Here is a 15,315-nt window from a genome sequence, read left to right as displayed (position 1 = left end):
CTCTGTCTCAGCCGGTAAATCCCGGGATTTACTTGGCTGCCGGCAATCTCTCCATCTGGCAGAAGATCTGCAGATCCCACAGCAGCCTCGAGCCCCAGCTGGAAGGACACAGGGACAGGGTACCCCAGCCTGGCACAGAGTTTAGGGTCCCCAAGGTGCCACAGGTGCCTCCCCAATCCCTCCAGCTCCGGAGCAGGACATGCTTCCTGCCCTGCCCTTCCCACCCTGGGAATGCTGTCCTGTCACATCCATCCTTCCCCACCGGTTTTGGGGTCCCCATCCTTGTTCTCCCCACGGTGCCATGTTTCTCCAGGAGCAGGGAAGCAGAGCAGAGCTGCTGCCTTCCCAGGAGTGTGCAGCATTCCCAGGAATCACAGACCAGCCGGGGTTAAATTCCTCAATTACCCTTGAACAAGGATGTGTTCGCTTCCCATGGGCTGCCAACACCAGGCGCTGTTTTGGGAAAGGTGGGGTTGTTTGGAGGGTTGGATTTTGGGGGGATTTGGGGGTTTCTGTTTGTTTTAATAACTCCATGAGGATCCTTGTCCTCCTGGAGCTGCATCCAGTGCTCCCACTGGGTCACAGGCAGCCCCTTCACCTCCCAGACCGAAACTGCCTCCTTGGTCGGCACTTCCCACCCCACAGCCCTAAAGCCCCCGATCCATCACACCCCATCTCCCAGTCCCACATCCCTGCAGGCACCACCCCATCACCCCAGGGAGACGAGCACGAGCCCCACGAGCCCTCTCCAGACTTTTCCTCCTCGGAAGTTTCCTTCTCCCTCCGCGCTCCACAACTCGCAAACACTTTCTAAACCCACGGGGGTGCGAAGGAAAACGGCACCTTTTATGGTGAAAGCCAGAGAATCCAGGCTGGAGGAGCTGCCCCCCCCATCCCCATCCCACCATCACTCCTCCCTTTCCTCGGCTCCCAGCTGCTCCCTCAGCTTCCCACCGCGCTTCCTACGGCCTCCCGAGCCGGGAACAGCTTTCTCCAAGCGGTGACTCAGAGGATCCCAGCCCCTGTGCCTGTCTCATGACTTCTCCCCCCACCCCAGGCTCCAGCGTTTGCGGTGCTGCCGATTCATCCCCGCGTGCCCAGGGTGTCTGGGACGACAGATCACGTTCCCTCTGCTCGGCCCAGCGCCACCTGGAGCGCTCATGCCCACAGGGAAGGGCTGAGGACACGCCCAGGGACACAGGGATGCTCAGGAAGGGCCTTCAGGAAAAAGGAGCCACTTTTTTCTCGGGCAAAAACTCCTCTAGAAAGGCTGAGGTCGTGATCACAGAACCATGGAATGGTTTGGGTGGGAAAGGGACTTTAAAGCCCATCCAGTGCCACCCCTGCCATGGGCAGGGACACCTTCCACTGGGCCCAGGTTGCTCCAAGCTCCAACCTGGCCTTGGACACTTCCAGGGATAGGGGATGAGTGAAGGAGCTCAAGCAGCTCTTGGAGCTGCACATTGAACAGCTCCTTCTGACCAGACACAAAACCCAAACACCTCAAGCTCGTGCACCAGCCTTTAAAAAAACCCACAGAATCCCAACATCCTCCGTGGAGAGGGATTCCCAAGAGATGTAACACTCGTGAAAGGTCCTTGCATGAAACGAGAGCCGTCAAGAACAATTCAGGTCAAAAGAATAATCAAGGAGAAGAATCAACACTCCCACCCTCTGCTGAAGGTGATGGGGAAGTGACTCCATTGCCAGGACTTGGGGAGGGAAAAAAGGAAAACAGGGATGGCACGGAGAGGGGGAAACTGCGTGGATGCAGATCGTGAGTGACATGAGCAAAGCAGCCTCCAAACGTGGCCAAAAACTGTCCAAATAGGGAGGGAAACAAAATATGAAGTGAAAACATGGATCTGAGTCAGGAGAGCCGAGAGGAACCCAGAGAGGTCGAAGCCAGACAGGGAGGAACAAGAAGTTTAATTCAAAGTCCCCCAAGGAGAGTCCCAGTCTGCTGGGAAGGGAGGAGCCAGGTTAGGAGAGGCAGGGCATGGCTTTGGGACACCCCAGGATTGTCTGCAGGGCCGCTGTCCCCCCTCTGCTCCACTGGGCAGGACCCCCCCGGCTCCACCCTCCTGTCAGGGAGCTGGAGAGAGCAGGAACTGGACAGAGTTGCTTCCTCAGCTTTCCCATCGTCACTGTGGGGATTCTCATCCCTGGCAATTCCTGACACATCACCAGACAGAACATTCCATCTGCTGCAGGTGATTCCTGCAGGGATCAGCTCCCTGGTACCACGCACTGTCTGACCTCCTTCCCAACTCACCTTCATCCCACCCAGGAGCTTATCCCTTTCTAATCACCTGCCTCTCCAGAGGAAGCCGTGCCGTGCCAGCCCAGCAGCTTCCCAGCATCCTGCTGGCTCCCAAGGGCTCATCCCACCCGTCCTGGATGGGGTGTGAAGCCACGAGAGCCACGGTTGTGCTCATCCCTAAATCCAGCCCGTGACGCGCCCGGAGCCGGAGCCGCTCCGGCGGCAGAGGCTGAAGCGAACAATCGTCCTTGGCTTCATCCAAACAGAGCTGCTGTGTTGCAGGGATTGCAGGACAGTGCTCCCACAGCTGTGTCCCAACCCTGTGCCCCCACAGCCCTCAGAGTGACCTGGCCACGCTGGAGGGCCGCCTGGGATCGGGGTGGCCGGAGCAGCATCGCTTGCCCGGGGTTCAGGCTCCTCCCCTCACCTTGGAGAGGTGCATTCCCAACTTCCCCCCCCAGTGAAGGACACAGCTGAGAACCTGACAGGAGATGAGCACACACCTGGCACTTTCCATCCTGCCTGGAATTCATGGCAGGGTTTTCCAGGTCTTTGGTGTCTGGGTTCCCAAACACTGGATGTGTGACTGCAGGTGTTTAAACCAAACACTAAACATTGGGGCAAGGGGCCTAAAGGGAGGGCAGAGGCTTCTCCCACCCTAAAAGAGCAACGTTAGCACAGTTTTGGAGTGGAGCTGGCTTGGAATCACGGAATTGTTTGGGATGGAAAAGGCCTCTGAGCCCACCTAGTCCAATCATCCCCAGCCCTGCCAAGGCCACCACTGACCCCTGTCCCCACCTTGTCACATCCACACAGCTCTGCAATCCTTCCAGGGATGGGGACAGTACCACTGCCCTGGGCAGCTGTGCCAGGGCTGGACAGCCCTTTCCAGCAAGGAATTTTCCCAGGAAGCTCCCCTGGCACAGCTTGAGGCCATTTCCCCTTGTCCTGTCCCCTGGGAGCAGAGCCCGACCTCCCCCAGCTCCCCCCTTCTGGCAGGGACTTGCAGAGCCAGAAGGTCCCCCCTGAGCCTCCTTTTCTCCAGGATGAGCCCCCCAGCTCCCTCAGCTGCTCCTGCTGCTCCAGCCCCTTCCCAGCTCCCTTCCCTTCCCTGGACTCAAGGGCTTGGAGGCTCTGAGGAAGCTGCTGCTGCTCCCCTCCGGCTGCAGAGCCCCCAGTGCATCCAGGCAGGGATCCTTTGGCTCAGGAGCTGTGTGAGCCTGGGCAGGGTGATTTGGGCCCAGACCCAGTCCTATCCCCAGCCCTTGCCTGGGCAGGGTGTGACTGTGTCAGACTGAGAAGAGCCTTATCTGGGCCATCAGCACAGCTCAGAGCTCGGGGCTGGGAGGAAGACGCCGCACACACAGCACACCGAGAAGCCGCTTTGCTCCACTTCCTCCAGCTACCCACAGAAACACCTCTGCTGCAGACAGGCAGCCACACTCAGCTCTTCCTCCCCAAAAACCCCCCTGCTGCATCATCTCCATCCAGCAGCGCGCAGAGACACGAAAATAACGTGCAAGACGCTCCAGCTCGCGGTGACGAGGCAGCGGGAGCTGCCAAACGTGCGGCTGCTCCCGGCAAAGGGACACGTGGCACTTTGAGCCGCTCCAGAAACAAAAAAACATCGGAATTGGTGGGGGAGGAGGGGAGAGGGAGGGCCCTCACTGCTGCTTTTCCACAGGCCCCGACCTCCACCCACTGCCTGCCCCTAAAAGCAGCCCCCAAACCATCTCAGAGGGTCCCCCCCAGTCCCCGAACCCACTGGGCCTCCTCTGGGACCAGCTGCCCACCTGGAAGGGACAACCACACTCTGGATATGGGAAAGGTACATTCCTAGGAGCAGGAATTGCCTGCCCCAAGGCCTGCAGGCTCCCAGAGCTCTGCTTTGCCAGAACAGGAGTATTCAGTGGTCAGGAAGGTCAGAGCCATGGAGAGGAACAGACACTAGACCCCGGAGAGAGGGGGAAGAGAAGCACCCGCAGTTCATCCGTCCCATCCACCCCAGATCACCCCCTGATCCCCCCAGGTGTCACGGGGAACCACACCCAAGGGGTTTTGGGGTTAACTCCTCCTCCTGCAGCCCAGGGAGCTCCAGGGCACGTTTTTACCTCAGGTCAAGTGAGGTTTGTTTGTGTTTTAAGCATCCATAAAACCACAGCCGCCACTCCAGCCCAGCGCTAGGAACGGGAAAACAGGACTTACTGCAAGGAAAGGCTTTGGATTTGGGGAGAAACACGAGCTGGGATGTGAGAGACCAGAAAGAAATGGGCTAAATCCTCACTGGCAGCAAATAAAATATTCCAGACAGGTCAAGAATCTGGTTGCAATGCCTGGTTTAGGTCAGTGCTTCCTCCTCACCCACCTTCCCAAAACAGTGACACGGGCGTTGCACACCAGGAACACCGGCCACGGGCACAGCAGCAGGAATTGCAGGCAAGGAGATCCAGCCAGACATGGGAATGTTCCCTCCAAAGGAGGAGAAACCTTCCCGATGCCCAAGCTAAAGGGCTGCCCAGGGCAGGGTGGAGTCCCCATTCTGGAGGGATTTCAAAGCCCTGTGGACGTGGCACTTGGGGACATGGTCAGTGGTGGCCCTGGCCATGCTGGGAATGGTTGGACTCGATGGGCTCCGAGGCATTTTCCAACACAAACCCCCTGGTGATTCCATGATTAATCTCTCCTGATGCCCCTCGATGAAGCTGGAAGAGCTCAGACCCAGCACAGACAGGGCCCTGCAGGACTAACCCCCATCCATCAGACCTCCTGGAGCCCCTTTAGGCCCTGCAAGGGGCTCTCAGGCCTCCCTGGAGCCTCCTCTTCTCCAGGATGAACAATCCCAATTCTCCCAACCATTCCTCATGGGGGAGATGCTCCATCATCTCCACGGCCTCCTCTGGACCTTTCCTTGCCACCTCCTCACCTTCCCAGCAGCCAGGAGCAGCCCTGCACGTGGCACAGCCATTCCCATCCCCTCTCTCCCTCTCCAAATATTGACCCAGCAAACAGTTCCATCCCCGGTGCCAACCCCAGGTGGTTTTTCCACGGCGGGGATTTTGCCGGCCCCGCGTTACCAGAGCCCGGGGCTGAGTCAGACCCGTGAGTCACCGGCCACGGCCACGCACGAGGGTGACACGGCCACCTCCCCCCACCCACGGGCCTCCTGCGGCACCACAGGCTGCAAATCCACCCCAAACACAGGTGGGGCAGCAGCAGGAGGAGCCCTGGGAGCCCTGCCCTGCCCAGCGGATCCACTGCAGCTTCTCCCCCACAGGAAGCAGAGCCAGGGAGAGCCCGAGGAGCTGCTCCCTCCCCGTTCATGTCCTCGCTCCTCACTGTCCCCAGAAACTGCCGCCTCCTGGAAAGAGGCAGCACCGCGGGCAGCAGCTGCCCCTGACCCCCCCGAAGGCAGGGAGCTGCTCCTCCAGGGGAATGAACGCTCGGGAACGGGGAAAGCACCGCAGCCTCCCTGGCTGGGAACCCTGGGAGCAGCCTCGGTACCACCCACCCCCACCCGCGGCACACCAGCACCGGCTCTCCGGGATGGGGACGGAGCAGCGAGCACGGCAGGAACTGCAGAGTCATGGAATGGGTTGGGTGGGAAGGGACCTTAAAGCCCACCCAGTGCCACCCCTGCCATGGGCAGGGACACCTTCCACTGGCCCAGGTTGCTCCAAGCTCCGTCCAACCTGGCCCTGGACACTTCCAGGGATCCAGGAGCAGCTTCTCTGGTCAACCTGGGCCAGGGCCTCCCCACCCTCCCAGCCAGCAATTCCTTCCCAATATCCCATCTGAGCCTGCCCTCTGGCAGCTTAAATCCCCCAGGAGAACCCCAGAGGGTTGGTCAGAGCCTGGAGCACCCGAGAAGTGCTGGGGCCAGGATGGGCAGGGACTCAGGCACAGCAGTGGATCCTCAGTGGCTCATCCAGAAACATGCGGGTCTGAAATCCCCAGATTTTGTTTGTTCGAGTCCCAATTCCCCCAGGAAGAGGCTGTGCCTGTCCAGTGCTCCCTATCCTAAACAAGGCCTCCAGCCACGTCAAACACCATTTGGAATCGAGCTGCCCTGGACTCCCAGGCCACAGGGGATGCACAGACAAAACCCCTTGGATCCTGAGGCAAAACCTGGCACAATCCCAGCCCTGGAAAGTTGTCATTCCCTCGGATTCCGAGGCAAAAGCCAGCACAATCCCAGCCCTGGAAAGCTGTCATCTGTCTGCAGCATCGGGAAGAGCCAAGAGAATTAAAAACATCCATTTACAGAGAATAATGTGCACAATCACCACGCAATAAAACAGACTCTGGCAAGAAAGGACGCAATTCCCACTGCTGGGAGTGTTTCAGTTCCACACGTTTAAGCTCCACACTTTTCCCTGGAGCCCCCCTCCCACAGGCCCCCTCGGCTGGGCACAGGGCACAGCTGAGGGACACGGGGACGTTGGTGCCAGGCAGGTTCTCCCCAGGGACCCCGTGGCTCCAGACCCCGGGAGGGAAGGGCTGGGTGTCCCCTGGCCCACAGCCAGGCCGGGAACACAGCGGTTTCACAGCCCCAGCCCCATCTCCTGCAGGGTTAACAGCCCTCGTCTGCTCCCTCCAGAGCGGCAGGACGTGGTTACAGCTCTGCACCACAGCCCTGGTCACGGGGGCTGGGCCCCTCCAGGAAGGCAAAGCTCCACCCAGGAAACCCCCCCAGACACACCAGGCTCCCCCAGCAGCACCCCAGTGCCCCCAGCTGTGCTGAACCACCCTCCTTGTCCCACTCCAGCCTGGCTCTACTTTCGGTTTTGATCCCACAGAGTGCGCTGAGCCACAAGAACATCCCATGGGGACAGGCTGGGACAGGAGACAGCGCTCCAGGGAGATCTGAGAGCCCCTGCCAGAAGGCAGGGATAGATGGGATATTGGGAAGGAATTCCTGGCTGGGAGGGTGGGCAGGCCCTGGCACAGGTTGGGCAGAGAAGCTGTGGCTGCCCCTGGATCCCTCGGAGTGTCCAAGGCCAGGTTGGATCAACCTGGGCTCGTGGAAGGTGTCCCTGCCCATGGCAGGGGTGGTACTGGATGGGCTTTAAGACCCCTTCCCACCCAAACCATCCTGGGATTCCAACTCTGGAGACACTGCAGAGCCACCTCAGATCCCACCACCCGGTAGACCTTCCCTTTCACATCCCCCACTGCCAACGTGTCCCTGCCCCACCACGAATCCCACTGGCACAAACTCCTGGGCCCCATCCCTGCACACCATCCTGCCCATCCTGGCACAGCCCCCTGCCCATCCTGCCACACCATCCTGCCCCATCCCGGCACAGCATCCTGCCCCATCATCCGGCACATCATCCTGGCACAGCATCCTGCCCCATCCCGGTACATCATCCTGGCACAGCATCCTGCCCCATCCCGGCACATCATCCTGGCACAGCATCCTGCCCCATCCCGGCACACCATCCTGCCCATCCTGGCACATCATCCTGCCCCATCCTGGCACACCATCCTGCCCCATCCTGGCACAGCCCCCTGCCCATCCCGGCACACCATCATGGCACAGCCCCGTGCCCAGCCCACGGCTCGGCAGGACCAACCCAACCTGTACAGCAATTAGTCACCGGCAGATGAGCGGCTGCCCTTCCTCCCACGTTATCTAAGCTGGGAGGGGGAGCAGGAAAACAGGGCAGTGCTCAGGGAGCGCTGCCAGAGCAGGCCCAAAAATCACAGGAGCAGCGTTGGACCCATCTCTGCATCCCCAGGGACAGGCCCTGGGGGTTGGCACATCCCCTGGGACACACCCGGAGAGGTGAGTGCCATCCCAGCAGGGAAGAGGTTTGGGCTGCTGTCCTGGACCTGTTCCCTCCCTCCCCATGGCATCCTGGAGCCATCCCCTCCCTGCAGAGGGGAGTGAAGCCCAAAAATAAAGTCAATAAAGAGGAAATAAGCCAAAATAAAGAAGAACACGATTCACTAAGTGTGAGCTCTTCCCTTCCCAGTGTCATAGAATCATGGAATGGTTTGGGTGGGAAGGGACCTTAAAGCCCACCCAGTTCCACCCCTTGCCATGGGCAGGGACACCTTCCCCTATCCCAGGTGGCTCCAAGCCCCTGTCCAACCTGGCCTTGGACACTTCCAGGGATCCAGGGGCAGCCACAGCTTCTCTGGGCAACCTGTGCCAGGGCCTGCCCACCCTCCCAGACAGAAATTCCCTCCCAAAATCCAGTCTAAATCTCCTCTCTTCCTTTTGGCTGCCCCACTGCAGCCACCACTTCACCTCACAGCACCATCCTCTTCCCCAGACAAGTCCACACCAACCCTTCCAAACCAGCAGGAGCTGAGGAAGGAGGTGCAGGAGGAAGCACCTGGAAGCAAAGCAAAGGGGGTCCCACTGCCCAGTATGGCCCCAGCCCTGCACTCACTCCCCACAGGACAAGGAATCCACTCCCAGATGGAGCAGCCACCCCCTCCCACAGCCCTCCCAACACAGGGGTGGTCAGGGTGCAAGGGAGAGCAGCTCCTGCCCATCCCAGTGCCAAGGGATGTTGGGACACCAGGGGAAAACATTAATAATAATAACAACAACACTAATAATAAGCCACCACCTGATCAGAAACCCCTCAGAGAACCCCAAGCTCTGAGCGAGCCCTCCTGGTCTCCAGCATTCCCAACACATGCCGTGCTCCCCACAGCTCCTGCTTTCCAGAGGGAGGGTGCTGGGATGCCCAGAGAGCACTGCAAACCCCGGGGTGCGAGCCCAGCTCCAGCCTCCCCAGCACCCCCATGACAACAAAACCCTGGGCACAGCAAGGATTCCCCTCCCCAGCTCCGAGCACAGGCTTGGAACAGCCCCAGCCCACCCAGCTGCTCCTCCTGGGAACGTGCCAGGTGGGAAGGGATGCTCGGAGAGGGGAGTTCTGCAACAAATCCTGGTTTGGGGTCGCTTCACGTCCTTTATGACGCTCCCAAAGCTCATTTTCACCAAAAGGTGTCGGGGGTAGGACGGTACGAGGAAATACGATGGAAAGAGGCCCCCAGATCCCAAACAAGGGACACCCCATGACCAAAACAACCAATGACAGCACCCGAGGGACAGAAGGGAAGTGGGAGAGGACGGAGAGACGAGGTGCCCGGCACACCTGGGGGTCGGGCTGGACACGGGGAGCTGCCGGGGGGAACAGGGCTGGGAGCACAACCCCCTGTCCGAGGGGCTGTGGATGCCCGGGGCGGCGGGGCCGGGAGCTTCCCCCGGGAGGGCAGCAGTGCCCGCCCTCCACCCCCAGGCCCGGCCGATGTTTCCGGAGCGGTGACAGCTCGGCGACAGCGCGGGGGGAGCCTCTGTGAACATCGACACCCTGAACGCGCCGGACCGGGCGGGGGGAGCTCCTGCGGGGGGCTGCGGAGAGGGCCTGCACGGGGGCTCGGGGCCGGGCCAGGGGTGCAGGCTGAGCGCTGCCCGGCCCGGCCCCAGAGCCCCGGGTCAGCCTCGCACCCCCGGGCTGGGCACACCCCGCACCCCTAGGACAGCCCCGCACACCCGGGCTGGGCACACCCCGCACCCCAGGACAGCCCCGCACCCCCGGGCTGGGCACACCCTGCACCCCTAGGACAGCCCCGCACACCCGGGCTGGGCACACCCCACCCCAGGACAGCCCTGCACCCCGGGCTGGGCACACCCGCACCCCTAGGACAGCCCCGCACACCCGGCCCGGACCCTGCACGGCCCGATCAGACCCCGCGCCCCGACCAGACCCCGCACTCTCAGTCCGGACCTGCAGCCCCGGCCCGGGTTCTCCCCGCACTCCCCGATCCCGCACCCCCGACCCGGCACCGCCGCCGTCCCAGGCGGTCCCGCGCGGGCCCGGCCCCCGCCGCCGCCGCCGCCGCCGCCACCGCCACCGCCGCCGCGTCCCCGCGCCGCTCACCGCGCTTGCCGGGGTCGTATCCCACGAGCACGAAGTAGTCGGCCAGGCGGGCCATGGCGGGCGCGGCCCGTGCCGGCCCCGGGCCCGCGCTGGGCCCCGCTCGGCTCCTCAGGGCTCCTCCGCCCGCCCGCGCCCGCCGCCCGCCGCCATCTTGGCCCCGCGCACACCGCGCCTGCGCCGCCGCCCCATTGGCTGCGGGAGGGAAGGAGCTGCGCGCGCCATTGGCTGAGGGGAGGGCGGGAGGGGCGGGGCCAGGAGGGGCGGGGGCGGGGCCGGCGCAGGGCTTCCCAGGGGGCGGGGATCCCCGGGGGGCGGGGACAGGGATGGGGGACCCCCAGTGTGGCAGGACCCCCCCAAATGTGCACGGACAAGGCTGGGGGACCCCCGCAGATGCGGCAGGACCCCCAGATGTGCATGGAAGGGGTGTGGGGACCCCCGCAGATACGCACGGACACCTCAGGGGTGTGCATGGATTCGTGTACGTGGGGAACTCCCCCGATAAGGGAAGTACCCCCCAGGTGTGAGGGGACGTGCCCGGTGTGTGCACGCGCGTGTGCGGGGACACCTCAGTTGTGCACGACCTCCCGTTCCCCAGGGCCCCCTGGGAATCACCCCGCGAATGTTCACCCCCCCTAAGAGGCAAAGAAGCCCCCCCGCAGCTGTGCAGCCCCACGGGTGTGCACCCCCCCAACCAGGGACCCTGGGCGTGGTGTCCCCGCCCCACGGGGTCCTGGCACCCACGTGGCGGGGGCTGTGCAGCCCCTCACGGCACAGACAGCCAGACACGGCGCAGGGGGCAGGATGGGGGTCCCACGGGGATGCAGCGCCCAGCCCGGTGCCCATCGGGGCGGCTGGAGCCGGGATCAGCCTTCGGAGAGCCGAGCGGCCCCGTGGCCAACGGGCAGCACGTGTCCCCGTGCCGGTGCCAGCCCCCCCGGGCACCGGGATCTGTCCTCGCCATCCCTGTCCCTGGGCAGCCACACCTGCACGACTCCACCCGGGGACAGGGCTGGGGCTACACGGGGGCCGAGGTGGCAGCATGCCCTGGCACAGCCCTCGGTGGCATCGGCTCGGAGCAGCGGCTGCAGTGGTGGGGTCACCATCCCATCCCATCCCATCCCATCCCATCCCATCCCATCCCATCCCATCCTATCCCATCCCATCCCATCCCACGGCAGCAGCTGCCCCCACGCCCCAGAGCTCACCTGTGCCAGGGACAGGAAGGTGCCAGGGCAGGACCCTCCGCTGAGCATCCTCGGGCTATGCCTGTCCCAGGGCACGGGGTCACGGGCACACGCCGGGGCACAGCCGGCCGTGATTCACCCGGGAAAATCCCCGTTCCCACTCCCACGCGGGAGCGGGACGTGGGGTGCGTGCGGGGTGGGGGGGCAGCTGGGTCCCGTCCGGCCTCAGCCCCCCGAGGGGCCCTGGGGGTCCGGGTTCAGTGACATGGCCACGGCCCGGCCGTGCCAAACCCACGGCCTGCGGCGGCACCGGGCACTGCCCACCCCTGGCCTCGGGGCTCACACCCCCTGGGATCTCGGGTCCTCCCGGGCTGGGAGGGGTGCCCGGGGTGCACAGCCGGCCCCAGCAGCCCCTCCAGAGTGGGGGTCCCCCTTGCACCACCCCCTCCCCAGGTGTGATGCAATCCCACCCGGCCCTTGCACCTCCTGCACCGCCGTCACCGGCCGCGTGTGCCGTGTCGGGACATGTTCGGCTGCAGCCCTGGCACTGTCACAGCCCAGGCACCACCAAGGGGTCCCCTCAGATCCCCCCAGTCCCCCACACTGGGCTGGTGCCCCTCCCAGGCAGAGCCCACCCGGGAAAAGGCCACAGTCCCACAGCACAGGGGGATTCCTGAGGGTGCTGGGGGGTCCCTGGTGCAGGGACAGTGGTGACCGGGTGTCCCCGTGCCATGTGCCAAGCACCACGTGCCATGCCAAGGGCTGCCTGCCTGCTCCATGGGGCCGGGGCCGGGGTGGGGCTGGCACCAGGATGGCCGTCCCCATGTCCCCACATCCCACATCCCTGTGTCCCCACTCACAGGCCCAGGTGCTGCCACGGGCAAACTCCTGCCCTGCCAGCAGTGCCAGAGCTGTGGGACTGGTGGGTCCATGGCCAGATCCTGGCTTGGAGGCCACCGAGTGGTGTCCATGTGGCCAAGGAGGACATGAGGGTCAGGGTGAGGCTCCGGGTGCAATCCCATGGGATGGTGACACAGGGCCAGGGATGTGCTGGGGTGACTGCTGGATCACCGGCAGGGTGACAGCCTGCAGACAGCCCAAAGGATGGGCAGCTGGCACAGGTGACAGCTGGGACACGGGACCAGAGCAGTGCCAGAGGGTGGGAATGAGAAAACCGGGCTGAGCTGCCCTGGAAGTGCCCAGAGGTGAGAGGTGTGTGTGGGGTGTGACTTGTCCTGTGCCAGGGTGGAAGGGGCATGGGGACACCAGGGGGGATCAGCACTACAAGGATCAGCACCACAGGGATCAGTGCTGGCTGCAAGGGCCACGGTCCTGCCCACCCACGGGTCACGGTGGCAGCGGGTGACACGGGAACAGGGCTTGTGTGGGACACACAGTGGCAGCAGGAGCCCTCCGGCACTGGGCACGGGGCCAGGGCGGTGGGCAGGGGGACCCAAGGCACGTGCAGACCCCAGTTGTGCCCGGGACCCTCGTGGGGCTGGGCATGAGCTGCTGCCAGCACGGCTGAGCCTGGGGGCTCGGGACTGCAGGGCAGCCCCTGCTCCCTGCCCTCCATATCCCTGGGATGGGCACAGCCCCAGATCACTGGGCACTCTGGTGACCTGGGGATCCTGAGGACACCGGGGATGGGGATCCTGAAGGTGCTGGGCACACTGGGAACACTGGGCATGCTGGGGATCTGAAGGATGTTGGAACCACTGGGGACCCTGAGGACACTGGGGACACAGGGGATTCTGGGGATCCTGAGGGTGCTGGGGACACTGGGAATCCTGAGGATGCTGGGGATAGTGGGGACACTGGAGATGCTGGGGACCCTGGCGATGTTGGGGGTCCTGAGGATGCTGGGGTGTTTGGGGACCTTAAGGACACCGGAGACCCTGGGCACCCTGAGGACACTGGGGCTGCTGGGGACACTGTGGACCCCTGGGGAGCTTGGGGACACTCTCATGCTTACAGGCTGGAGGACGCGTCTCTCCCCGGCTGTTCCCGGCTGTTCACGCGGCTGTCACACGGACTCGGTGCCCCGCAGCAGCTCCTGCCCCGCTCTCCCGTCTGCGGGGGTGCCAGGGATTGCCCACGGGGGGCCCGGAGGGCTCGGGGGCGAGTACCGGCCCCCCGGTTTGGGGTCCCGCCCTGTCTGGGGGTCCTGGGGGTCCCAGGGCACGCGGGCCATACTGGGGGTGCAGCCCACCCCCTCCCCCGCAGCAGAGCCCAGAGGCGCTTTTTGGGGAGCGGGTCACCGGAGCGGGGCTGCGGGTGCTGCTCCCAAACCCCGCCCTCCCCCGGGGCCGCAGCCAGGAGGCAGTTAAGGTAATTAAAACTTCTCCTGGGTTCCCAGGGCTGGGAGCCAGAGAGAAGGAAAGGGAAAGAGAGAGGGAGAGCGAAAGGGAAAGGGAACTGGAGCGGGATGCCGGGCCCCAGGGAGGGACGGCGTGGCCGGGGCGCGGCTGCTCCCGGTGTGGCTCCATCAGGGCACCCGATGCCGGGATATCCGTGAGCCGGCGGGAGATCCAGCACAGCAGCACCCAGGGTCCCTCCCAGCGCCCCGGGAGCGGTGATCCCTGAGGAGGAGGAGGAGGAGGAGGGCAGAGGGACGGGCTCTGCCCCTGCTGTGGGATCCGGGGGCTCGGCTGGACCCCGGCCATACCCTAAGATCCCCTTTCTCGTGTCCAGGCTCGTTTGGTGACACTGACCCCGGTGACGTGGGCTTGTCCCTGCGGTGACAGCGGCTGGCACTGCCCTGCACGGGGGACCCACACGGGATCCCGGGAGGGGAGCCCCAGGCAGGACCCCCAGCACGGCGCTGTTGCCAGAGCCGTGCCGGGTGACAGATGTCACCCTGTCACATCCGTGCCCAGCTCCCACAGGGTGACATCCCCCGGGTACGGCCGTGGGGACACCACGGGGGCAGCGGGGGGCTCAGGGCAGGGGACGGGGGGTCGGGGAGCGCACGGCAGGGGGTGCCCCGAGCCCCCCCTCCCCATCCCCCGCAGCTCTCCGGGATGTTCTGAGCCAGGTTTCTCTCTAGCAGGGATAATCCAACAACAAACCAGCGGAAGAGCCCGGAATGCCTCAGAAATTCCCGCCGAGAGCCCAGCGGGAGCCGAGGGTCGTGGCGCTGGGGACGGCCGTGCCCGCAGCCCCGCTCAGGAGCTCTGTCCCGCTGCCCCTCGCCCGGTCCCCACCGCCCCACGATCAGGTGCTGCCCCAAATCCCCCCGCACCGGGCGCGGTGTGTGAAGCCTTTGTGTCCCGATAATGCGGAAGAATCCCAGCGATTCGGAGCACGCGGAGGCCCCCGGCCCCTCGGTCTGGGGAGGCTGTGGTGGGGGGAGTGAGTACCCCCACCCTGGGCTCCGGACCCGGGCTTGGGCACCCTGCGGTGCTGGAGGGTTCTCGCCCCATTCCCGCCAGGAACACCCAGACCCCATCCCGGAGCAGGAGCTGGGGGGCCTGGAGAGGGCTCCCAGCGAGGGGGCTGTGGGGACCATTCCCCTGCTTCCTGGTTCAAGGAGCAGCCCCCCAGGAGCTCCCCAGCTCCTGCCATCCCCGAGCACCCCTCCACCCTCAGTTTGGGGGAGCTGCTTCCCGGCAGGAGCGGGACTGGTCTGATCCCTGCGGATTTACATTCCTTAATTGTTTTACAGGGCCCCATGTGATGCTTAAAAACATGGAATCAGCCCTGGGAGAACGATGAGGGGGGGGTGTCGGTGCTGCCCCCCGAGGGGACCGTGGGACAGAAAGGGCTGCCCAAACTGGGGGCACGGGGCTCCACGGGCTAGGGAGCAGCCCTGGCCCAGCCTGGGTTTGCACCCCGAGTGTGGGAAGCAGCGAGGGAGTGGGGGGGCTCTGCCCTCCCCGGCAGGGCATTGTGGGGGGGTCGGGGGGCCCCGGGGGGGCCCCGCTGCCCGCCGGTGCCAGGAGGGAGAGGAGCTTGGCAAGGC

At 64.3% G+C, this 15,315-nt stretch overlaps 1 protein-coding gene across 1 annotated transcript in view; it reads right to left on the bottom strand.

Moving 5' to 3' along the window:
• Window positions 1–10,316, bottom strand: part of SBF1 (SET binding factor 1) — a 54,785-nt gene extending 44,469 nt beyond the window's left edge. The window contains 1 exon segment of the mRNA XM_050325019.1: window positions 10,168–10,316. Coding sequence (XP_050180976.1) covers window positions 10,168–10,222 — 55 coding nt within the window. The 5' untranslated portion in view covers window positions 10,223–10,316.
• Between the last annotated feature and the right edge of the window lie 4,999 nt (window positions 10,317–15,315).

The sequence above is a fragment of the Myiozetetes cayanensis genome, unplaced genomic scaffold (assembly GCF_022539395.1).
Source record: "Myiozetetes cayanensis isolate MyiCay16 unplaced genomic scaffold, myiCay2020 scf3, whole genome shotgun sequence".
Taxonomy (NCBI): Eukaryota; Metazoa; Chordata; class Aves; order Passeriformes; family Tyrannidae; genus Myiozetetes; species Myiozetetes cayanensis.
This window is presented reverse-complemented; position numbering and strand designations above follow the sequence as displayed.